Below are 25,022 nucleotides of genomic sequence, written 5' to 3'. Positions count from 1 at the left end.
TGTTTCAGGCTCAGGTCAGACATGAACAAAAACTGAGGAAGTGAGGAGGAGACCAAGGGGAGAGGGCAGGACAATGAAGCAATGAAGGGTTAGATAGATACTGTAGGTCAGAGAATCAGAGCCAAGCACTGCTGGTCTTCCTGATGATTAGTTGAACTCCAGAATCGGCAGACACAGTAAACCATCATCTCTCAGGCTGCTCAGAGGAGCGAAGCCAGTGAAGCTCATCTCATCTCTACCACAGACTCAACTCGACAGAACATTAGATGTACAGTATATGCCATGTATAATACTACCATAGTTATAGGAAGATTACCGTCGAAAGATTGAGCTATTATCTCATTGTAAACCTGCATTCAAATAAATATAGATATGATTAAATAGATATCTCTGTCATAGCTAAGCTTATTTTTTAAAGCAATATGAGGTGAGCAACCAAATATTCAGCCACTGCTCAGTGACTTAATTGCTTCCAGTCCTTTATAACCCCTTCAAGTTAATTTCCACTGAAAATAAGCAACGTAGTGCCAGAAACTCAATAACAAAAATAATTTTGTGTCATTTTAAACATATCATCATTTTGACATAATTCGCCACATATCACTGAAGATGATTGGTTTTAAACATAATTGAAGTTATCCTAGTGCTTAGGGAAGCCAAATGACATGCACTCTCTTAAAAATGGCGTATGCCCATTGTTAGAATGAAGCACAAAAAATCTAGAAGGACAGATTAGTGACTTTGTCTATGTCTCTATGTCCTCTTGGTAAAATAATTGACCAAAGAGCTGCCTCCCAAAAACATTTCAGGGAAATTACCCCTGCTCTAAAAGTTTGTGATTAGTTCACATTATTATAAAACTAGCGTTTGAAACAAAGAGTTTAACAGAACCAAATGATCAAGGTTAACAGATACATTACAGTATTGTAAACATGGTGAATGGGACCTTTGTCACACATTATCCCCTCTTCCGTGCTCCCTACCTAAAAAGTAAAGAATCTGAAGTAATAAATAAATGAATACATGAATGAAATGTGGGTTTGAGTAAACTAACCTCACAGTTCCAAATGTCTCCAAAACACTATCTTGAGTCCATCTACTGTAACATTAATCTTAACTGCACCACTGTAACCATTATTATCTGTCAATAAACAGTTTCAATATACACTCTCTCTAACTCTCTTTATGCTGGAGTTGATATGCTCAATATTCATCTCATTATATTTTTAAAGTCATCATCTGTTTTCATTTTCTTTCATTCGTTGTATTCTGCTCAGGCTTCGTCCTCATCTTTTCTTCCTCTACGCCTTCCTCCCACTCCCCCAAATAAACACACAGATATATCCCATACCCAAAAGAGGACAGGGGAAAACAGAGCCCCTAGAAAATGCAATATTTCTGTTTTTAATATCGGGTCTATAAGATCAGGGCAGAGATGGGTTCCATGGCAATATGTTTATTTATATATTTTATAAGAAGGGGGGAAAGAAATCTGCCTATCAGTGTATGTATTTGGGGGGCCGGGGCCACTGTATCTGAGCTCATCTTATATGAAAAATAATGTTGTGTATGGCTATACTTTTATATATAATGGCAATATGGGATCAGGGCTCTTTTACAATGTGCCATACTTCAGGCTAGGGCTAACAGCATTTTATGGCCCGCCAGCAGTTCATCTTCATGTCTCAGGCAGGCAGGAGCACTGCATAATAATGTCGTTTCCTGCCCCCAAATGCTATTTCACAGGCCGGGGCTCATTTCTCAAACTTCACCACTTTTACAATTTCCCAAACTTTTATTCCCGTCATTATTACCAACAAGATTTCATTACGTATTTAGAATGTAAACAAGTCTGAGTAATGACACTCCCCCGTCTTCCTGGAATCATTCCCGCTGATGGCTCTGCTGCTATCTCAGGCGCGTGTATTCATACAAACACACGCACACTAAAACATGCACGTGCATAGAAATACACAAACTCTATGCATTGCAGTTTGCCCACATACAACCATACAAGAAGTACACATACATAGATAAACTGCCCCAGCCAAGATACAACTCAAAGGCAGTAATTTACTACACCATGTGCATATGTGTGTGTGTGTGCGTGGGTGCGCATTCATGTATGTGTTCCTGATAAAAGGGGGAGAGAGAGAGAGTTTTATACTCAACTCACATAAATCATGTAGAAGAAAAATGAGCAAATGTGCAGGCTAACTCATCTTCTCCCCATCCGGAGAAAATGAAATTCACTGGAATACCTATCAAAACTGCAATCATCCAGAGATAATATCTTCTTTGGTCTATCTGCACTTTCCGATTTAATTTCCTCCATGCCCTTGACATCCAGCGATACCATTAAGATGAAGCACATACAGTAAGGGAGTAGTTCTCACGTTTTGATATATGAGATCTCTGCGCTTAATGTAATATCATCATTTGAAAATTAATGCAATCTTTCTTTTGTTTGGGGTGGGGGGGTGTTTTTTTTTTGGAAATACTCAAGGAGCGGGCCACAGTGAGACAGGCAACAACATGGAGAGCAAGACAGTGATGGGGATACATGAAAAGGAGACAGAAAAACAAGTGGTATGCAAGAAAGGAGGGGAAAACGGGGGGATACTTTGTGGAGCACCCCCCCCCCCCCTTCCGTGCCAGAATGACATGCAATTACGTATGGGCCTGCCCCGAGTCAGAGGTCACTCAAATTACTCCATCATTTAGCCGCGCCATCGAGATGAGAGAGAGAAAGAAACCAGCCCACCCCCTCCACATCCTCCCAACCCCCGCCGCCACATCAAATATCATGAAATCATTAGTGTAATAAGCATGGAAATCTGTTTGCAGATTATCAACACCCCCCACCTCCCCTTCCCCTCCTTTATCTGCACAGAATCTTTCTCTCTGAGCTGTTTTCACCTCTTTATCCTATAAAATCATATTAGAGAGGAAGAAAGACAGACAGAGACAAAGAAATACAAAGAGAGAGAAAGAGATATAGTGAGAGATAAAGAGATAGTGTTTAATGAGACAATTATAGACGCAGAATAAAAAAAAAGGAACGCTAATATATCATTCTGAGCTCTGAACTCTCCTCAACTCCTCGTATTTTACACTAAGGCGACTCAAAGTCAACTCACTGCAGTGAGACCAGGTTCACATTCTTGGTGTGAGTGTGTTGTCCTGACTACAGCTGCTGTTGCATATCTGTCAGTAGGCCAACAAGGGTATTTGCCTCAGTAAACTCTTCAACTCACCAAGGGACACTGGGGCGACATCAGCCATCCCTGAAGAAAGCCATGTGTACAGCAGTCTGGTGACCCCTCGTTTCTATGCTACCTTTTTTTGGATAAAACAAACACTTTCTTGTGATGCAGAGCACCCCTGCATCATTATATTAAAGTGTTTGAACGCCATTTAGGCAACAATGGTTTGAATTATTTACAGACTACAAACCAAAATTACTTATATCAGAGGGACAACTACAACACAGCTTGTGTGAACTATAGGTAAGAAATCCTGCAGGGAAATTGAGGGTTACTGGACAACCGTTAAGACTTTAAGGGATCAATTTAAGCTTATGAATAGTGCAGAAACACTATGTGTTCCTAAATTACCAGTCATATGCAAACTATTCCACCTAAACAATGCATCTTTTATTAATACAATTAAAAATCATAATTGTTCTATAAACAAACTTTAAAAGGACTTTCTTATTGCTTTTACAAAAAGGCCGGCAATGTCCCAACAATACTCAGCATATTATCCAATGACAACACAGATGTGTCATTTCAGTTTTCTGTGAATCATGACCTCAACTCAACCTGCAACCCTGGACTGACCTGTAAACCAGCCTCTCCTGCTCTCCACCAACAAGCTCTATTCAAACTCCCATCCCAGGGCAGAGCTACCTCTCCCCCCTCCCGTTCTTCCAGTGTGTGTTGTGGAATGATGGGTACAGCTGCTGATTGAGCCAGTAATCCTGATGAGGCTGATTCCTCATGTATTGATTGAGCTGCTGGCTTTCTTCTACTTCGCTCTGAGAAGCTGTGCATCTGGACTGATTAGCTGCTGTAGGCCACCTCTTTCGCTATCGCTCCATTTCTCCCAGAGCAAGGAATCATCCAACTCAAGTTTGTGTGTGTGTGTGTGTGTGTGTGTGTGTGTGTGTGTGTGTGTGTGTGTGTGTGTGTGCGCGCACGTGTGTGTTCGCGCATGTGCGTGCGAACAAAAGCAGAAACTAACGCAGAGCAGTGGGAGCAATTAACTTCAGTCTTTTTCTCTGCATCACTACTGATCGCGTTCAGTCAATCTGCTGAAATACGAAAACAAAACAAACATGAACAATAACACAAACCTCAGACCACATAAATCGTAATTGCCCACCTAATTACAGCACCATTCACTGATACTGTTAACTTAACAGGAGGAGGCAATGTAAGTATGCATCATGAAAAATCAAGCGCAAGAATCATTTGATTGTCACATCAGTGTGAAAATCTTACAAATATTTTTTTTTTGTTACGAGTAAACACCGGAACAGTTTCTGACAACTAATGCAAATTATTTAAATTCATATTAGGAAGTCAAAATAAAAAGCAATTCCTTGATAGAGACCAGGTCCAAGGCAGCTGCTTGAAAGGGTATTGTGACTTGAGCATGGCGACACCATGACAAGTGTCAATATGGTTGATGCACTAATCTTTAGAGCACTACATCAACAGAGAGCCATAAATGCCTGTTTAGAAATCTGCAGGGATATATGTGTGAGGTATAGTGGGAAACAGCCTTTCGAACAGCCCTGCAACTCTCCCTCAGAGGGAGACAAGCTCCATTATTTACAGTTCTCTGTCCCGAATCATAATAAGAGTCTTGCGCTCCCCAGGTAGCTGACTACTGGGGTGCAATCTCCCCATAAGCATAAACACACCCATAAATTCAAACACTCAGTATTCAGGTATTCAAATTTCCCCAGATGTATAAATACAAAAAAATTGCACGGGTAAACATACCAATGTGTGTGTGTGTGTGTGTGTGTGTGTGTGTGTGTGTGTGTGTGTGTGTGTGTGTGTGTGTTGTTTAACTCTGAGCTGATCCTAATAAAGACCAAGAATCAAATGCAAACATATTATAATCTGTTCCTACAGGTCCACTTGGTGCAAAAAACTATACAAAACACACATGCAAACTAGCTGCACTAACCCCTGCCAAGAAACATTACAGCAAATGTACTCACATGTGCAATACCCTAGGACATGACGTGTAAAAAAGACTATCTAGATTATATTCTAGTACTATTGTTCTGTTTAACTTCAGTGAATTAGTACAAATTGATAATATGATACACAGATATACAATTCAAGGTAACTCTCGCCAGATGTAAATGTGAAAACATGAAAGATTTGTGCATATATACATACAGTACATCATATCTGTCTGGACTATATACTGACCCAGTATCATTTAGGGCTGGGTGATAAAACGATCTCGAAACTGGATCGCAATAAAATTCAGGTCAGCTTTGGACATATTTACCCGATAACACAACTGCCAGAGTCTGGCTTTTCAGCTTGCCGGGCACGCCCACTTCCAATTGTGAGCGTTTGTCTGTTGCCAGTGTTGTATGGAAATGTGTTCCCTGGTCGAATAGTGTTTTCCTCCTGTTAAAATGGGTAGCGCCCCTATCCATAGTTATGTTTAGGGATTAGGTTTGGTTCAGATTTGGGTATGGAGAAGAAGGCGAAGTTGGAAAAGGGAGAAGAAATTAGCTAAACTGGAGCTGAGGACAATGAAAGTAATGGTGGACATGGTGAACGTGAACTTGCGTTATCCTCTCAAGCTGAAGACATTGTTGATAAAAAGGGTTACACGATGTCAGTTGTGTGATAATGGTTCGGATTTTATAAAAGAGACGAGGAGCAGATCAAGCCAGTCTGCAAAATATGTCGGCGGTTGGTGCCAACCAGGACGGGAAACACAACTAATTTTTTTCCCCTCACCTGAAAAAGGTACCATCCCAGCGACCACACAGAGAGTATGAAAATGCGAACTCATGCCGGTTCAAGTCTACACACACAGCCTGCAAATTAAAAGTAGTACTGTTAGTTTGTTTGCTGTTGACAGCGCTAGCATTAGCTGCCCTGTAGCTGATGTACCAAAACAACAACCAATCGTGTTGTCTTTTGCAGGCACTGCCCCATATGAAAAACATTCAAAAAGGAGCAAAAATATAATGAGCGCTATTTGTTATTGTACAGAGAAAGACACTTGTTTACACATGCACTTTACTTTGTTTGGTTTTGTGCTACCTCTGCAAACATTTGAGATGCTTTCTTGGCATGTTTTATGTTGCTTTTAATGTAAGAAGTTTTAGGTTGTTTACTAAATCAAAAGAAATGTAGCCAAAACTGACTGCTCACTTTGTGACTTTGTTTATTTTGCAGACATAAAAAGGAAAACATAATTGTAAGATGAATCAGTATGACAAAAAGATTTTGTAATTTTTTATTTTTTAATTTGTAATGTGAGATCTCAACAAAAACATTGTGCTGATTATTGTAAAGGCACGTTTTTTATTTTATATGCTAATAAACTATATTCTAAAGTGTAATTAAACCTGGGTTTTTTTCCGGCTTCAGTTAGGATGCACTTCGAACGGGCAGAATCAGCAAAAAAATGATATTGTGATAAATACTGATTTCGATCAAAATGGGAAAATATATCGTGATCACATTTTTTGCCATATCGCCCAGCCCTAGTATCACTTATGTCTTATGGAAATTAGTTCACATTCCTCCACTTGCCTTTAAGAGGGAGACTCATCTCCACATGAGACACACATTACCTAATGTTTGCCAAGATGTAACTGCCAATACACATATTGATTAATGCTGTTTATGCATGTAATCCTCTCTTGAATAATTCACACCCCCTTTTATGGAGTACAACATCAATCACACCTCCAGACCCACCCATAGACATCTCCAAAGCCAAACTAGACCATTACTATGTCGTGCACTATATTTAATGACCGTCATTTTATTTAAGTGTCTGAACTGGGAGTCAAAAATCTATGCACTATATAGTGCCCTCAAAAAGTTCCACAGTGGGCAAAAAAGTAGCGAGCAGTGAATTAGGGAACGAGGGAATGGTTTTGGAGACAGCCAAAAAGACAACCAGTGCCTCTCTATTTCATATGCCGTAAGTGCAACAAAATGCTTTAGATAAATAATTAATAACTGTATTATAATCGTACATGATTATTACACATGATACACTCAATGCAGTTTTTATGTAAACGGTGAGCAAAATACAGGCAAAACCACTCAACTCTTATATCCCATTTCAATCAGAGTTTGATTACAGTCAATAATAACATTAAGGAACAATTCTGCGAATGAGTTTGACGATGTTAAAATCAGAGGTCTACTTTATCTGATCTGCTACTCGTTCAAGTGGAGAGTTACTGTGAACTGTTTGAATTTCAGGGTCAGTCATTTGTGTGGCATATTCAGGGTCATTTGCGTGGTGGGGAGGGGGGGTAATTTGCGTAAGGTGCTGGGAGCTGCAGGTTTAGTATGCAGGGAGGCAAAGGAGGGAGGGCATGTGACATCCACAGAGAGTCGGGACCCTCGCTGACCCCTGTCTATAATTTATCCCCTGGAATATGGGGCACATCAAACCTCGGTTCCTTCCCACCCAAAAAGAGGAGAGAGAACCTTTTCGCTTTTTTGCACGGCACTCTGACCCCGTATTAAAGCGAGTAGCAAGAGAAACGTTGGCCATTAAATTTTCAGGGATGTCCCGGGAGAATGTTTCCAGCAGGCCCTCGATTCATGGATGGGAGAAGACTGAGGAAAGGCCCCATGCTGACAGGCGGAGGGAGAGGAAGAAAGAGAGAGGGAGTGTGTGTGTGTGTGTGTGTGTGTGTGTGTGTGTGTGTGTGTGTGTGTGTGTGTGTGTGTCTGAAAGGTAAAAAAAAAAAAAGTCCTTTTATACATCCATGTGCAAACAGATATGCACACATGCAGAAATCCTGCAAATAAAATGCAAAAATTAGGGCGATAACCTGTGTATGTGTGTTTGGGCAGAATTGAGGATAAATGAAATGCTAATATGAAAGGTGGACCAGGCCCTAGGGTCGACACTACCCTCCCTCTATCCTTGTTTTCTCTGTCCTCTCTCCCTGCCTGTTGTTAGCTGCAGGTATTCAGCTCCAATTCCGGAGGTTTAATTAGGAATGCAGATTTGAAAGTGAGTGAGTGAGTGTGTGTGAGTGTGAGAGTGTGTGTGTGTGTGTGTGTGTGTGTGTGTGTGTGTGTGTGTGTGTGTGTGTGTGTGTGTGTGTGTGTAGAGGGGGCGGGGGGGTAAAAATGGGGTAGTCAAATAGAACTTACCAGATGTTCTAATCTGCCTTTGATGTTTGCAGCGTCCCTGCAACACAACAACACAACTGTAAATAAAGTGCAGACGCACATTCTTTTGCAGACGCGCGCACATACATATACCGAAAAAATACACATACATTAATACGCACGAGAGACACAGAAGAACAAACTCTACTCTAAGTGTGTTTAATTTAACATTTCTGAACCAATTTCTGAATAGTTGTTCTCACTGAATTGGAACAATACCTGTAGCTAATTCTGATTGGCTAGAATTAGGGCAGCATTTCTTTTCATTGTTAATTAATCTACCCATTATTTTCTCAATCAATTGAATCATTGTTTGGTCTATAGAATGTCAGAAAATGGCAAAGAAAACTGCCCATCATGGGTTTCCAAAGAGCAAGATGATAAAATTAACTGAAAATGTCTGCGTCCGACCATCAGTCCAGAGATACTGAGTTTTTCTTAGAGAAGTAAGAAAAACAGCATATATTCACATTTGAGAAGCTAAAAACTGTGTTTTTTGACATTTTTGCTTGACAATGAGCAGAGTGGTTGTGGAAAAAATTGATCTCGGTGACAGGTTTTGTTTATTCAAAAGGGAAAAAAAATAGATAATGAAGAATTATCCTAAATGTAACCTTTCAGACTGAAGTGCTGTGCATGTTTGTGTGTGTTTGCGTCCACACCAGACAGAGGTTAACCAATATGGTCGCCTCACTGTTGCCGGTCATAATAATAATTTCCAGTACAGAGAAAGAACTCGGAGCTTATTATCTGTGTGAATTAATAATAATAATAATAAAAAAAATGTGTGTATGATTATCAGTGTAGCAACGGCAGAATGGCGAGCCGAGGAAGTGGAAGAGGAGGAGGGGGGAGCAGTCGGTTTTAAAAAGAGCAAATTGGCAGTAAATAATAGATGCGATTTTGGCACATTTCAAATTTGCAGTAGTGGAAATCAACAGATCAAGAGAACATAAACAGCCCCCGTCCCCAATCCCAGCACTCTCCATGCAACTCTGGCCCCCATTACTGACATCTCCACCCTGGCCGTAGCGTTTTTCACTGTGTGTGTGTGTGTGTGTGTGTGTGTGTGTGTGTGTGTGTGTGTGTGTGTGTGTGCGCTAAGAAGAAGGAAGGCTTATCGACAGGCTTCAGTTGCTAATGCAGCCAGCAGCATCACAGTGTAAATCTACACCATCTCTAAAATTACATACTGTCTAATCCATCCCACCCTCCACCCCACACCTCTCCCTCCCTCCCCCCTTTCATCCATCCATCCATCCGGCCAGGTCCCATACCCAGTGTGCCCACAAACCTAAGCCATTCCCACATCATCAACATTTCTAAAAACTGGTATGAAGGAATGACCGAAACGCTCAACAGAAATCCTAACAAAAGTAAGAAACAAGGAGAGAAGAAGTCATGAAGAACGGATGTTTGCTTGTTAATTCTGCGCTGTCAGTGAGCCACATGCAGACAAGTCAACCACTTAAGGCAAACTTCATCTAGCTGTAATTACATTACATTCTGACAAACACCCCGCCACATTCATTATACATGATGGGCGCCCGGCAACCAGACAGCAAGACATTTGTTACCTTGGTGACAGTGTGTGTAATCCGCTAATGAAGCGCAATTAGTGAGAAACAATCTAACATAGGGGAGACGCAGCGCTCGATTCCTCCTTATCCACTCATTTCCCTGTGCTTTTTTCTTCCCTCTCTCTCCCCTCGCACTTCTTTTTATTACCTTGTCTTTTATTTTTGTGATCCAACCTTTATTAAGCTCTTCTCTTGCATTTAATCTCCCACTGTGTCATCTGTTGTCTTGACTTCATCAAGGGCAAGCTGTCCGGCACTGTCCACACCCGGGCCAAAGGGATCGCTCTTTCCATTAGACACACACACACACACACACACACAATTTTACATCCCCATATCGCTTTTCAAAACATCATATAATCTGCTGAGGTCTTCAGGGACAGAGCTTTCCTTTTCTCCTTATCTCCCTCCCTCTCTCCCTCCCTCCGTTCTCTGTGCCTTCAACGCAGAGGCAGCATCGATTTCTGAATTACGCCACAATATTAAATAATTAATATACTTGCCATGATTGATGTTTTGCATTAGGCCAATATTAGGTTATCAATCAAAATCCACTTGGTTTAATGTAATAATATTGAAAATGTGTCAGTGCCTGTTCATCCAATTTGTAGTGGAGGCAAGCCAGATAGTAATGGTGGTGTAGCACAAGGCCTCAGAGACACTGTGGCCTGCTTACTACAACCATAGGAGCACATTATAGCCCTGGCACACAGCAAGCGGGAAGGAGGGAGGGAAAAGTGATGGGGAGAGAGATGAAGTGAAGACATGGAAAGACAGGAATGAAGCAGACAGTCAGTGATTCCTGATACGCTGTGACAGGCTTGCTAGAAGGAGTGGCAGTCACATTGTGTATTGCAGTTTGCCCTCAATCAAGAAATGGAACTTGTGGCACATTTAAAATCTTACTTAGCGCTATATACAGTGTAAATATGAATGTATTCATTTACATATACAGCCTAAACACCTACTTCGCTTTACTACAGTATGATTATAAGAATGTGTATGTAAATAATTGTCCATAGACATTTTATGACTGTGCGGAGATAATGGGAACTGCTATAGCTCAGGTTGTTGGTTGGGTTGATGATACAATCCTGTTTTGTTTGTTTGTGTCCTGTTTAAGTGTCCTACATTTTTCTCCAAATGTGTTGAGATAAATGTCTGCCAAAATGAATGTAATGTTTAACAATTTAGTCATTGACTTCAATTACGAGAATATTGGTGCAATAGGCCTTTTTCACACGAGACATTTTGACTTGTTATAGTAGGAGGAGCACAGGGGTTACTAGGGGCTCTGTTTTTTTTTAAGATTTTTTTTTTTTTTTTTTTTTTTTATTTCTTTTCCGCCTTTAATTGATAGGACAGCTAGGTGAGAAAGAGGAGAGAGGGGAAAGACATGCAGGAAATCGTCACAGGTCGTTTTCGAACCCTGGACCTCTGCGTCGAGGCATAAACCTCTAAGTATACGTGCGCCTGCTCTACCCACTGATCCAACCCGGCCACCAGCCATTCTTAATTTCATCATTTAAACCTGTGCTTTTCCTAACCTGGCTCCGCCCTCCTAGGTACTTCCGTTCAATTTTCGTTTTCCTTCAGTACTACGTCTGGGTTTGTGGTATATTGTTGGGTTTTCTCGGGTCAAATCTTTACCGGTCCAATCAGCGAACAGAGGCAGTGGCTAAGAATGATGACGTTGAGGTTCGGTAACCTTCGGTGAGTTCCGTAATGGCGGCGGAGAAAGATGTGAGCGAAGCCATTCGTCTGTTGTGGCAACGTTGCAGAATATCCAGAAATTAAAGCCTGAGCAAGAACAATCTTTGCTCAGTTGTGTTGGTGGCCATGATGTTGTGGCCCTCCTCCCCACGGGAAAAGTTTGATTTTCCAGCTCGCTCCGTTAGTGGTGAAGGAGTTGGCTAAGGTGAACGCTAGCGATGCTAAGCCGACGTCACGACCAAACGTTAGTGATTGGTTATGGCAGATCCAGAGTGCCTCTGGGCAGATCCAATAGTTTTAAACTTCAACAGAGTACCCGCCTTCAAGGAAGTTAACACTTGTCAATGGAGAGTGGCCAGACTCTCTGTACAAATGAAATGTACGAGAGTCTGCTAGGACCAGGCTATGCTTTTCCCACTGTCACATGTCTGCCTATAAAAGGGGAACAAGTAATTGATGTTCTGGGTCTTTAGTGTCTCAAGATACATCCACAAGTCAAAGTTGTGTATTTCACGATTCATGGTGCATGCTGCATGTCAGCTCTGACACACACATTTCTAAATTCTCAATAAGAAACACTGATCTTGGACCTAAGATCTATGAAGTGGCAAACAAATTCTTTACCAGGCAAGTTAAACCTTAACCATGGATACAGGTGTAGGACAAACTCAGCAAATGAAAAAAGAGAGAGTAAATATTGTAAGCTCTAAAAATGTTTATGACGCAAGGTTTACAACCTTTAATAGAGCTCAACAGTGACCGCCCACTTTATTAACGGCTCTGGTTCCGGAAGTGTTTTTTCCCATTCAATTGTTTCACTGACGTTTCAAAAATTACTTATATAAAGAGTTTTAAGTCTTGAACCAAGCAAACCAGCTACGAGATCAGTAGTTACTAGTGAGCATAAAACATTGATTCGGCGCAAAAAAAAAAAACATTTTGAAAACGGCAAAAAAGGCAAAGGTACAAGACCGTGTACAGAAACTATCATAGACTCCAATGGCAGAAGCTCGCTCTTGCCGTTCGCGGTTTCGGCAAACGTTTCTATGGTAACAGCGAGTTGGACTAATCAGAGACGTTGCTGTTACGCTTAGGATTGTGGGTTCTGTGGTATCTAGTGTAGTTTTTCTCCATAAGATCGCAGATAAAACATGTTTTTCTTTAAAACAAGGTTGATTTCATACAGACTTCTAGCTTTTACAGGAACAGAAACTTCCGTTTCACAACCATGTAGCTCGTGGTCAGACATTATGGCTGATAATCTAAATCAATGGGATTTTTACTTCCAGAACCACACTGTTGAGCTCTATGTCAGGCAAAATAGACAGTCATCAGGCATAATATTCTGCATTTGACATGACAAAGATATTGAAGGTGGACAGGACACACTGCATCATTAAATCTTTGGGAACCTGCAATACTTTATGTGCAGACTATCTCTCTTTTTCCTTCGAAATAGCTACAAGCCAGAAAGACCGAGAGCCTGACAAAGAATGACAAGTGAGAAAGGGAGGGGTCAGAGACAGAGAGAGAGAGAGAGAGAGAGAGAGAGAGAGAGAGAGAGGGAGGGAGACAGAGAGAGAGAGAGAGAGGGAGAGAGGGGGAGAGAGAGAGAGAGAGAGGGGGAGAGAGGGAGAGAGAGGGAGAGAGAGAGAGAGGGAGAGAGAGAGAGAGAGAGAGAGAGAGAGAGAGAGAGAGAGAGAGAGTAATGTACTGCTGTTCCAGGAAATGGTAATTAGTTATCTGAGGTCAATTAAGTAAAACTAGACAAACAAGTGTGAGTGTTAAATTGAGCCCTGGCAAGGTCAATATAACCAATTTAACATCGTCACTGGATCCATCACACTGTCTGCACTTTTCTGCTTTCTCATTCCAGCTTTATTTTCTCCCTCGCCTCTCCTTATTTAATACACTTCTTTAATCGCATACTTTTTCCCCTCGTTGTCTCACCTGTGCGTTCCTTCGGCCTCTATCACTCACAGTGCGTGTTCCATTTCACTGTCTTCGAACCCTTTCCTGTCTCTTGCACTCTAAAGAGGATCTTTCAGCTGTTAACTCATCTTACCTCATTGTCTCTCCCCACCTGTCATTTTGGCCTCTCACAATCATCTGCCTGCCTTTCTCCCCCTCACCCCACCCCTCATCCTCCAAAAAACCCTGCGCTCCTGCTAGCAGACAATTACTTACAGAGCCAGCAGCAGATGAGTTGTCATTTGTGGTCAAGTTTCTAATAATTGCATTAGGTCTTTTTCTAAGATGCCATCACCCCCCTTTCTTTCTCTTCCTCTCTCTACTTGCCTTCTCCTCCTCTTCCCCTCCACCCTTTGACACTGCAGAGATAAATATCTTCAGTCAGTCAATGGAGGCGACAGAGGGACTTAAAATGCAGAGGCAGTCATTTGATTTCCAGCTAACAGAGCTGCCCATTAGCCCAGCACTCATCAGCCATGCATTACCTCTCAGGCCTGCTGTCCTGAGTGTGGAAGCTTTAACCCTTTCACTGTCCACTACTGGCCAGGTTTACTACGTATTATCAGGCATACTTTGCTCTCTTCCAATGGTCATTTTAAACCCTTTTAACTGTCCCCTTTAAGTAACAGCAACCACTTAACTGTCCTTTACTAGCAACGGCAGTGTGGGGGCAGTAAGGGTTGGGCAATCAAAATCTGCACTGCAAAACGATGAAACACCATCCAATTTAAGAATTTAAAACAAATATTGTTAAAAACTCAACACCAATGGCCGTTTGTGTCCCTGTAATGGCTCGATCATACTCTGTTTAAGAAGTTTGAGATTAGATTTATTACACTATTGAAACAGAAGGTCTTGCACTAACCTTTAAGCAAAATGTAAAGCAGTTTGAAGAAAGAAGTTCGACAAAATCCTATTGTTTTTCCACTAAGGGCTGCAACTAACGATTATTTTCATTAGCGATTACATTAGCGATGGCATTAAACTGCTCAAATTGTCTGACCAACACTTGAAAACCAAAAGATATTCAGTTTGCTATCATATAAGAGAAGGAAAAGCAGCAAATTGTAACAATTGAGAAGCCAGAACTAATTAACTAAATAGATTATCTTAATAGTTAAAGTTGAATTATCTGTCAGTTCAGTTGGTTTAATCTTAAAATGCCTAGAACATCACATTGATGTGTATGTGCTATGAAATCATCAGAATTTAAACAGTTGTGGAAATGTCTTCAATTTTAATACGTAAGGGTCCAGAATTAAGCTGTGCTGGACAACATATAACTTTTTACTGGGGAAACTTAGTAAAATAACCTATGACCATGTTGTAAGCACTACTACTTTTTTTTCTAAAGTGTACCAATCTCTTTCTTACACACCTTAGCTGCAGAAATCATATTTCAGCCTACAGCAGCCTCTCAGCCCTCAACCAGATATCAGTCAGAGATAGTGAGCAAAGGGAAGACAGGACACTGTAACGCTATGAAAGAGACATCATTCATAAGAGTGTGTGTGCATGTGTGAACCCCATTTGCCACAGTTGCATGCCTTGTCAAGCGTGTCATTGAGCATTCATATGTTGTTTGCCTGCTGATAGAATGGCAGGCATATTTATTAAAGACTCAATGTGATGGGGACACCAGAGCATGCGCACGCACGCACACACACACACACACACACACACACACATCAGTGACATCTGCCTGTTTAACTAATAGAAGGCAAAAGCTTGATATTAAGCATTCGAGGGACACGCACAATAATACAGGGAACTCAGCTTTCCCCAGGCCTGATTGCCATCTCCATAGCTCCTTTTTAACAGGGCTGCCAATTGAAATTGAAATTGTATTTCTTTGTGTGTACTAGTAGAGCTACCTCTCAGGGTTTTATACAGCTAAGAGGAGGGCTGGGGGGGGGGGGAGAGACACACACACACACACACACTCACAGGAAGGGATAATGCAGGGGTAAGTCAGGGGCTGTCACTCTTCCATGCAGAACACACAAGAGGGAACAAAACATCGACTTAATCTTCTATGCTTTCTATGTAATTCGGCATAGGCGCGCGCGCACACACACACACACACACACACACGCATACATACGCGGGTACACTAGCTGACCCCCTGCTCAGTGGAGGGGCTCCACTTTAGCATAATCCCAAAATGGTGGAGAAAACCAGTCCATTAAAAATGGGGCTAACAAATTTAGCACTTTATGTTTCTCTGAAGGGAGGGTTAAGTGCAGTCAATAAAAAAAAGTCAGAAAAGGAGGAAGAAGAAAGAAAGAAGCTGATTTATGGCTGGCCTTTCTGCTCTCTGTAATAAACACACGCACGCTTGCACTCACGCACGCACCTGTTCATATGCGGCCCATATCTGACACCTGGTCATGGACAACACACAAGTGAAAGCGAGCTAGAAACATGTGGAGCAGGAATTAAAGGACTGCAGTGCACTTCTTGAAACTTTGCAAGATTTGTATCACTTTAACAGACAAGTTGAAAAAGGAGGTCGCGCGTCAACAATGGATATTCTCGGTGGAGTGCTAAAAGCAAAAACCAATAGACATGTTCCAAAAAGTAAAGAAAGGGTGAGCTCCCAAGTTAAGGAGGACAAAATACTCTCATTTCTCACAACTCATTTCACTTATTTAATTATGCTCACATCATAATAAATCAACGCTTATGCTTTTCGGCACAAAGCATATCTTCAGAGCGTTTGAAATAATCAGGTTCAATTCAGCGGTAGACATACAAGGGCAGAGTCGCTACAGCCAGGAGCTAATAATTCAACAAGCAATCAAATTGCCCCATCTAATTGCTCTAAAGGCACAGGGAAATCACAGGTGATCCGAACACCATCACATACAATTTAACACATTTAACAACTTGTGGAGCAAAAATTTAAGGATTACACTTTTCAAATTTGTATCACTTTAACAGACGAGAGTGCTTATCATGTTTACTTAACACCATCATCATCATTTACATTACAAAAAAAGTGCATTGTCCCTCTGCACCACAGGCAAACATTTGAGAGAACGTTTTATTAATAAGCACTTTTATGGCTACGGTTTAAGTAGTACCCTCCAAACCAAACGCCACTTGTTTATCCTACACAAACTATTTGACGTGATTTCATTTCATGCCACCTTTTGAAAAATGTGACAGATGATGTAAGGAATAATAAGACCTATTTTAAGACTACTAGCTTGTTGAATGAGGAGGGCTTTAAGAGCATAATTGACATTAGAAAGAAGAGAAGGACAGGAGAGGCCAAACATGGAGAGGAGAGTAATGGTGCCGGTGTTAAAGATCAAACCGTTTTTGTGTGAACTGGTGACTCTGAATACTTAATTTCTTTTTTTCTAGAACTAGACCGCTTAATATGCCAGGCTGATATATCAGCCAATATTTGCGGATATGTCAAAATTGCTGTATATGTCTGCTGATAAGTAAGAAGATTGTCACCAAAGAATAGGGTTGGGTATCGTTTGTTTTTTTTCCGATACCGGTGCTAAAGCGGTACTTTTAAAACGGTGCCGGTGCCTAAACGGTGCCTGAACCGATACTTTTGAAGAAAGTTAAAAAAAAAAAAAAAAAGAAAAAAAGAAGAAAAAAAGAAGGGTACTAAACAACAGTCGGTGACATTTAAGAACAACTTGTTTATTACTACGGCCATATGGTCAAAATTAAATGACTTAATAGTAATGTAATAACTATAACTTATAATAAACAATAACCTATTTCACTAGTAAATTGCTGTTGAATGACAAAAACAACCACCAGATGGGAAAAGGGTATTTTACAATAACTTTGAATGCACCGTGAGGCTGTAGGTTACCAGTTTCAGTGAACGCACCGTCTGTGTTTTTCCGACCTCGGCATCTGCTGCGCTGCAGAGCAGACTGTTGCGTCCCAGTGTTGAAATACAGTCACACTTTACACTGTTTAACTTTAGCTGTCAGCATTTTAACCGTGTTTAATCCAGCTGCTAGCTAAAGGTAGGCTAACGTTACCTGCTGTTGAATGTAGTGTAAAGTCAGGTACCGAAATAAGGCACAGAAATTTTCGTTCTTATTCGGTCTCATTATTACCATTTAGGTCGGAACCGGTGCCCTATTGGCACCGCGTTTCGGTACCCAACCCTACCAAAGAACAATATGTTCTTAAGTGCTTAGGACCTGGCACATGTTCACATTTATTTTGCTATTAAGAAACAAATCATGCATCAGTAGGTCATGGTTGAGGAACCATCTTCATCACATTTTGAGCCAGCCGACTCAACCGACCCAAATCTATTCACACACGTATTTAAACACACACATATAACGTCATAGATCCAGCGTGTCTCCCAACAGATTGCCCATATCTTCCTCTTCTCAGCCTATATACGCCAACCCAGTGCTGAAGGGAATTGAATGCTGGGGCCAAGTTTTAAAGTAAATTGACTTCTTTTTAGTGTGTTACATAGAGGGAAAGTGGGACAAAGACAGAGAGAGAAAAAGCCAAAGGGAGACATGGAGAGCAATCAATTTCCCCGTGGTTTCTTCAATAGCCGGCGGTCCTTTTCATACCTCCCAATTAGAACCTTTCCTAATCAGAGAAATACCTCTCCATTATTGAGACGGAGACAATGACACTCCCCAACATTTCCGCCTGCTCCAAAACTCTTGCGATTGCAGTACTGGTACACAAAGGATAAAGCACTGGGCTATACGGCAGGGGGGGACGCTTGTGTTAAAATCACATGTTGAAATCTTTTGGCTCTCCTCGTGGCCCCAGAAAAACTGATGGGGAACAATGGCAGCCCGGCACAGCATCTGTCATGGCACAATATAAAAAGATGATCTTGGCACCGAATGGACAAAAAAAAAAAAAAAAAAGAACGAGGGAGAGGGAGGAAGACGGGGGAATGGAGGGGAGGGGAAGGGGAGGGCCAGGCGAGAGGTAATTCATTTGCAAATCAGGCCTTGGCGCTCAGGTCTATTTCAAGCTGCCAGTGGGTGCCAGGAGTTAACAAGGTAATCAGTTTCAATCCTGCCCTTCAATTGTACATCACACCCTCATCCAGAGAATACCCAGGCTTTTCTATAGGGGCAGAGGGGGGAAATAGCAATCTGGCTGCCGGCTGGCTGCACACACAATACACACACCTGAAGACAAGTGTTTACAGGCAGGCGCGCACGCACACACACGCACACACACACACACACACACACACACACACACACACACACACACAGTTTATTAATAGCCATGTATCCACAACACAACAACTGCACTCTATTTTGATAATTGTTTAGACCGTGTCACTACATTTTTTTGACTTATTTGACTAAAAATACAATCAACAGATTAATCAATAATGGAAAAATAATGGTTGATTTCAGGATAAACAAAGCACAGAGAGATGTTACAGCCCTTCTGTTTCTCTCCTCTCATCTAATTTGTTACTGCATATATGAAGCCGTCTGTATATTTTCAACAGCATAGCCATGTATCAAACTGTTGCTGACCATAATGTCACAAAACCTAAAAAAGAAATTTTAAAATAATGCACTTTTTCTAATAATATAAGTTGTTACAAAAGGGCCCGGAAAGTTTTGTTCAGTGTTGTTCGTTGTTGTACTGTAACCCTCTTTGATTTATAAACTAAATAACTGTATGTTAGAAGTCTTCCTTCTTCCTAACCCAAAAACCCTCCATACACACAGGCTGTTCTGAACCTAAAAGTCGTACAAGCAAAACGGTAAAAAGAAAACAGCAAGCTTAATTTGTCCTAATCCTTTCTTCCTCTCTCTGTATCCCTCTCTTTAGCCTGTGTCAGCTGGCCGAGAGGTAGTTAGCTCCAGTTAGCCCCTCATCTGCATAATCAATATGACAACCTTATTTTTCTGATGCAAACAGGATTTTGCTGCTGAGCTGTTTGTTGATGTGTGTGTGTGTGTGTGTGTGTGTGTGTGTGTGAGTGCCCAGTCTGCTTCTGGCCAGCCTCAGTCATGGCCCTCTTTAGCCTTAATTAGATTAGGTGCGATTATCCCAGCTCTACCTTACAAGTGTACAGGCGGGATAAAGTGGCCACAAAGGCCAGCCTGTCGCAGGGACGGGGCTCTGGTCTGCAGGTTATCAGGGTCCAGCGAGACACACCGCTACATTGTTATTCATATCATCTCCACACCGTTTTCTACTGTGCCTTTTTCACTTCTCTTCGTGCACTGATCCCCCCCCCCCACCCCCCTCCCATGTCTATGATGTCAAACTGGCGTAATCACTGGCCAGGGTAAGTCTCTCTTTTTTTCTCTCTTTCTGTCTGTCTGTCTGTCAGAAGACAAAACAACATGGCCCCAAGCGCTCTGCAGTCTGGCCTATAGGGAGAGATGTCAGGAGTGTGAGTGTGTGCGTGTGTATGTGCGAGAGAGAGAGAGAGAGAGAGAGAGAGAGAGAGAGAAAGAGAGAGAGAGAGTGTGCATGAGATAGAGTGTGCGTGAGAGCGAGAGTGTGTGTGTGTGTGTGTGTGTGTGTGTGTGTGTGTGTATCCCCTGTAGCAGGACAACACTCACTGGCACTGCTCAACAGCTGAAATTACTAATCACTATTATACTGGAGAAGAGGAAGAACACTTGAGGCCTTCACCCACACACAGACGTTGTGTGTGTGTGTGTGTGTGTGTGTGTGTGTGTGTGTGTGTGTGTGTGTGTGTGTGTGTGTGTGTGTGCGTGTGTGTGTGTGTGTGTAGACTTCAAGGAAAAGTGGTACAAAGAAAAGTTAACCCAAGTCTCACACTAATGCAAATAGACGAATGAGCACAGCACAGACTTACATGCACACACAGACGCCGAGGACAGAATGGGTGCTACAGCGCACACACAGCCACCTTGCAACCGACCCAAAGGCGTCCACAGCACAGACAGTTGAAAACTATCAAGCACCAAAAGTTGGCATTGAATGTCTGGTCAGAGTTGTACTCTGTGATGAAGTGCTGATTGAAACTTTGTTTAGACCAATTTATTTAGGCAAACTTCTTATTCGTCTTTTTGTGTTTGGATAATATTTAACACTTGAGAACTTTGGCTTCTTCTGCAAGAAGGAAAAAAGGGCTTTGTAGAAAAACATGTATATCTCCCAAAGCAAGGAATTCAAATTTTTTTATTGGTAGTGGTATCCAAATATTATACCCAGCACTATTCAACAGTGGATTCATAAATACTATACATCTGAGATGCCAACATACAGCATGACTATATAACAACTTCCCTCCTGAAGTGTACATTCAACTAAGTGTGCCAACTGTTTACCTGCAAAAATATACGTGCCATAACAATGGCCAACAGCATTATTCCTTCTGATTAATAAGCATTTGTAAGTTTTACGAGATCAATCGCTACTCCGTTTAATTTTCTGAAATACTCCACCATTTCCCCTAAAAACATTTTCCACGTAGAGCTCAGCACTGACACTGATTTCAGATGTCGATCTGCATTGATGAGTGTGTACGTATTAAAAAAAAAAAAAAAAAAAAAAAAGGCGTTAATTAGTTCATTTTTTTATAAAATCTGTTGATTCAACAGCAGTGCCCAAGACATTTATACACAATTGTGCATACTTTCCATGCTGTCAGATGTGGGCATAGAAAGAGGCAGGAACAGAGAGGCAGGGGTATATAAAAAAGGAGAAAAAGGCTGAAAGATACTTAGAGGAAAGAACGATGGATGAAAACCTGTTAAGAAAGAAAAGTGCATGGGAGAGCAGAGGGAAAGAGGAAGGTTTCTGACTCAGACTTAAAGACCAGAAACAGAATGAATGAGTCGGTGGTGGCTCGTAAATCGTGTTTTAAGGGATTCTTTTCTTTCATCTATTCCTTAACAAATATTTCGTGCCCAAATTAATTATTCCAAGCAAAACGTAATTAAAAGCTAACAAAAAAAAAACTTGACATGAGGATTTATGTCTCTTAACGCATAATACACATTCAATTATTTTGTTTTTTGGCATATTGTGACATGTCAATATCGTAAAAATATCACTTTTCTGAGAATGTTTGCCAATGATGGCCATGTCTCCCACCCCCAGTGTGTGCATGTGTGCATGTGACAGTGAGTGAGACACAAGTTAAATAAGTAAAATAACCACAGGGACTAGGACGGTGAGAGAGCAAGACCGAGCACATGAGAGTGAAGGAGAGCAAGAGTGAGCGAGACATTAGTACAAATGAATTAAACATCGGCCCGAGATCTAAACTTCTGCTGAAAAAGTGGCAGACTAAATGGGTGCGAGGGGAGGGGAGGAAGAGAATGAGAGAGAGGAGGGAGGCTTCATAACTTTCCTGTGGCTTCTTAATGTTTAATATGAGCTGTGTATCAGTGACACAAATAAGTACGCCCATCCCTCAGTCATCACAATTAACCGTACACACGCTTGTATGATTGGGCTCATAACTCTTTTTGTTTCAACAAAAAAATGAAAAGAAAAATGGCTGCCGATCTGAAACCTCCACTGAGAATGATTGTTATAAGCTCCTCTCAGGCAATATTTACTTCCACAACTGAGCCATGGTACTTAACTGTATGTCTGGAGCGCTGTTTACCCAGTCTGAGGGAGGCATTCTTGTAATGATCAATGCCATTAGGCAAGACCTGCAGAGCCGTATTTCTGTCTCAGAGCAGCAGAGGTCAAATGCATGACGAAAGGTACTCTCTGATAACTGAAAACCCTCCTCCGCTGTCTGTCTTTCTATCTCTCCTCTATGTTACTGCATCTGCTCTCTCCAACTAAAAACATCTCTCTATATAATGTATTCTCACTCTCAGCGTTTCTCATGAAGACTTCAGACAACACCTTCTCTTGCCCCTGCTGCAGATGAATAAGCACTGGAGTCTGTAGAAAATTAAACATTAACAGTGTATTTCTTTTACACATAACTCTCCATAACAAACCTCCTCCCTCCCTTCACCATCACCCTGCTTCCTCCGCCGAGAGAGAAAATAGGGCAGAAAAAAATATTTTGTCGACAAGCATTTTACATAACCCTCCTAAATCGGAGCTGGCCTGTCATGTTTGCTGCTCATAACCTGCTGCTTATAATCCTGCCTGCATCCTCTTCTGATCCATAAAGCTGAGCAGCCAGCCACTTCAACAACAGCCAGGACTGCCGTCACTAGCTGCTGCTCCTGCTAAGACTGGGCCGTAAAAAGAGGAGAGGAGAAGGGAGGCAAGGAGAGGAGAGAATAAAAGAGAGGAACAGGGTAATTGGATTGGGGGGGGATCTTCTATTTGGCCAGGTCTGGTCTCTGTCATCACGCTCCAGGCCTGGCTTCTCTGAGTGCCTACAGCAGGTTTCAAACACATCAACACACACAACTCTAAAACAGCATTGATGGCTACCCAGTTCAGGAGGCAGACTGTCCTGTGTACCGCTTAAGCCTGCAGGGTGTCTAGTGTGTGTGTGTTTTTTTTATACGTGTGAGTGTTTGCATACTCCCTCAACAACTCACTAAATGGTTAAACAGATTACAGAGCGCACTAAGTGGATTGTCACAGCTCTCTATCGCTCGCTCAGGGTGTCTCTCCTGCGATTAAAAGTGGCCAGATTACACACACACACACACACACACACACACACACACACACACACACACACACACACACACACACACACACACGAGAGACAAGGCGAGAGAGAAAGGTCATTCTCAGGCATAGACAGCATTTTCTACAGTAACTGACAGCCAGGACGACAGTTGCTTTCAGTTTTTTTTTAAAGGGATAGGTTGGATTTTTTGTGGGGTTATATGAGGTACTTATGCATAGTCAGTGTATTACCCGCAGTAGATGGCGGTTGGCACGCCCACAGTTTGGAGAAACAGACAGGACTACCGGCATGGAAGCTAAGCAATATACTGCTGTGGATGGGGACACACAGCAAAACGTATTTTAGCCACCTGAAAAAAGGCCCACCTAAAAAAATCCATATCAGTTAAGTGTACGCTATATCACTATGTAATTATTATATATCTATGCTCAATTCGAAGCCACTAGACTCCTTTGACAAAAACAGTAATTTTACCTCGCAGAACACGGGAGTTGCTGGTCTACTCCTGCCTCGATCGGTTAGTTAGTTTGTATTATTATCTGACTTTGTTACATAGTCTATGAACCGAGTGGGAACTTGCGAGCGGGGCCAGTGGGAGAAACACTACTGTTCATATTCAGTGGGTCGCATATCACGGAAGTAAACCCGGAAGCTTAGAAACTTTTTTGGCATATGTGCTATTGAGCAACTCTCATAGGAATAAACAGGGCTCCGCCTCGAATGCTGTATCCAGGTCTTATAATACATCCACGGGCTCTTACCTTTCTGGAATAACAATACTCAATGCCTGTGACTGCTGTTTGATCTCTAGAAATTGTAAAAACCTTAAACTTTCAGCAGGTAACTTTAATTTAACTACAAAGTCTGTCTGTGGTAGGGTGCATTCAGACCAAAGAAAGTGATCCGGCAATTCGACACAGGGTTGTGCTGTGGTTGGAGTGTCCTGTTCTGTTGTTTAAACCCCAATGTAGCACAAATAGACTTTAAATTGCACAATTATTGTTTTTCGTTTCCAAACAGCTAGAACAGTCTGGTAAATTCAGAAAATTACATTTACTGTAATGTAGCCTGTAAAACCAGCAAAAGACATCTTATTATGATATCCAAAATCTAAGACGATATCTAATCTTGCATAACGATATTGATATAATGTCTATATATTTCCCAGCCCTATTTTCGGTCAGAACGTTTGTAGATTTCAAAATTTCCAAAAGCACTTGAAGGCAGCTTCATTTCACGGAGAAAGAGAGAAAGAAAAGAGATGGAGGGACTGTGTGTTTGTTGTTGCAGGAACGCTGTATCAGCTGTTACACAAACTCCTGGACAGTTAAGTGCTTCATTTATTTTACCATCATGGTGTTTTAAAACGTTCTCATGGCAGGGATAGAGGCAGTGATGTTTACTGTTTACTGTACAGGACTATCACACCACCTCAAATTCCCACCGGTTACATGACTGGCCACGGCAGGGTGACGTCGGGTTGAGTTTCTCCAAAAGTGGAATCTGTCTCAACGTCTCACTACAGGCCGCTGCAGGTTTTTGCGGATCACCCCTGCGGCCCACACCGCCGCAGTCTAAACACACTACCCCCATTCAAAATGAATGGGAAGACCTGTGTTTTTGTCAGACCGCGTGAGGACCGCCGCAGTGTGTGAATGCAGCCTTACTCTGCTAAGTTGGACTTCCAGTACTCGAGTCAGCCTTTCATCAATAATAATAATTTTATAAGTGTGAACAATAGACGCTGTTGAA

General features: G+C 41.7%; 1 protein-coding gene and 1 long non-coding RNA gene across 10 annotated transcripts in view; both read right to left on the bottom strand.

The window, feature by feature from the left end:
* rsrc1 (arginine/serine-rich coiled-coil 1) overlaps positions 1-25,022 on the bottom strand; it is a 126,182-nt gene that overhangs the window by 70,370 nt on the left and 30,790 nt on the right. For all 9 annotated transcript variants that reach the window (XM_031297001.2, XM_031296997.2, XM_031297006.2 and 6 more), the window contains exon 5: positions 8,397-8,433. In XM_031297001.2, coding sequence (XP_031152861.1) covers positions 8,397-8,433 — 37 coding nt within the window. The remainder of the gene's footprint in view (positions 1-8,396; positions 8,434-25,022) is intronic.
* On the bottom strand, positions 9,569-24,020 carry LOC116047956. The gene is made up of 3 exons (XR_004104525.1): positions 23,932-24,020; positions 23,383-23,390; positions 9,569-9,582 (listed from the first exon to the last, which is right to left on the bottom strand). It is a non-coding gene; the product is annotated as an uncharacterized LOC116047956 (long non-coding RNA).

This window comes from Sander lucioperca, chromosome 5, assembly GCF_008315115.2.
Source record: "Sander lucioperca isolate FBNREF2018 chromosome 5, SLUC_FBN_1.2, whole genome shotgun sequence".
NCBI lineage: Eukaryota > Metazoa > Chordata > Actinopteri > Perciformes > Percidae > Sander > Sander lucioperca.
Note: the sequence above shows the minus strand (reverse complement) of the source record. Positions and strands in the feature narration are given on the sequence as shown.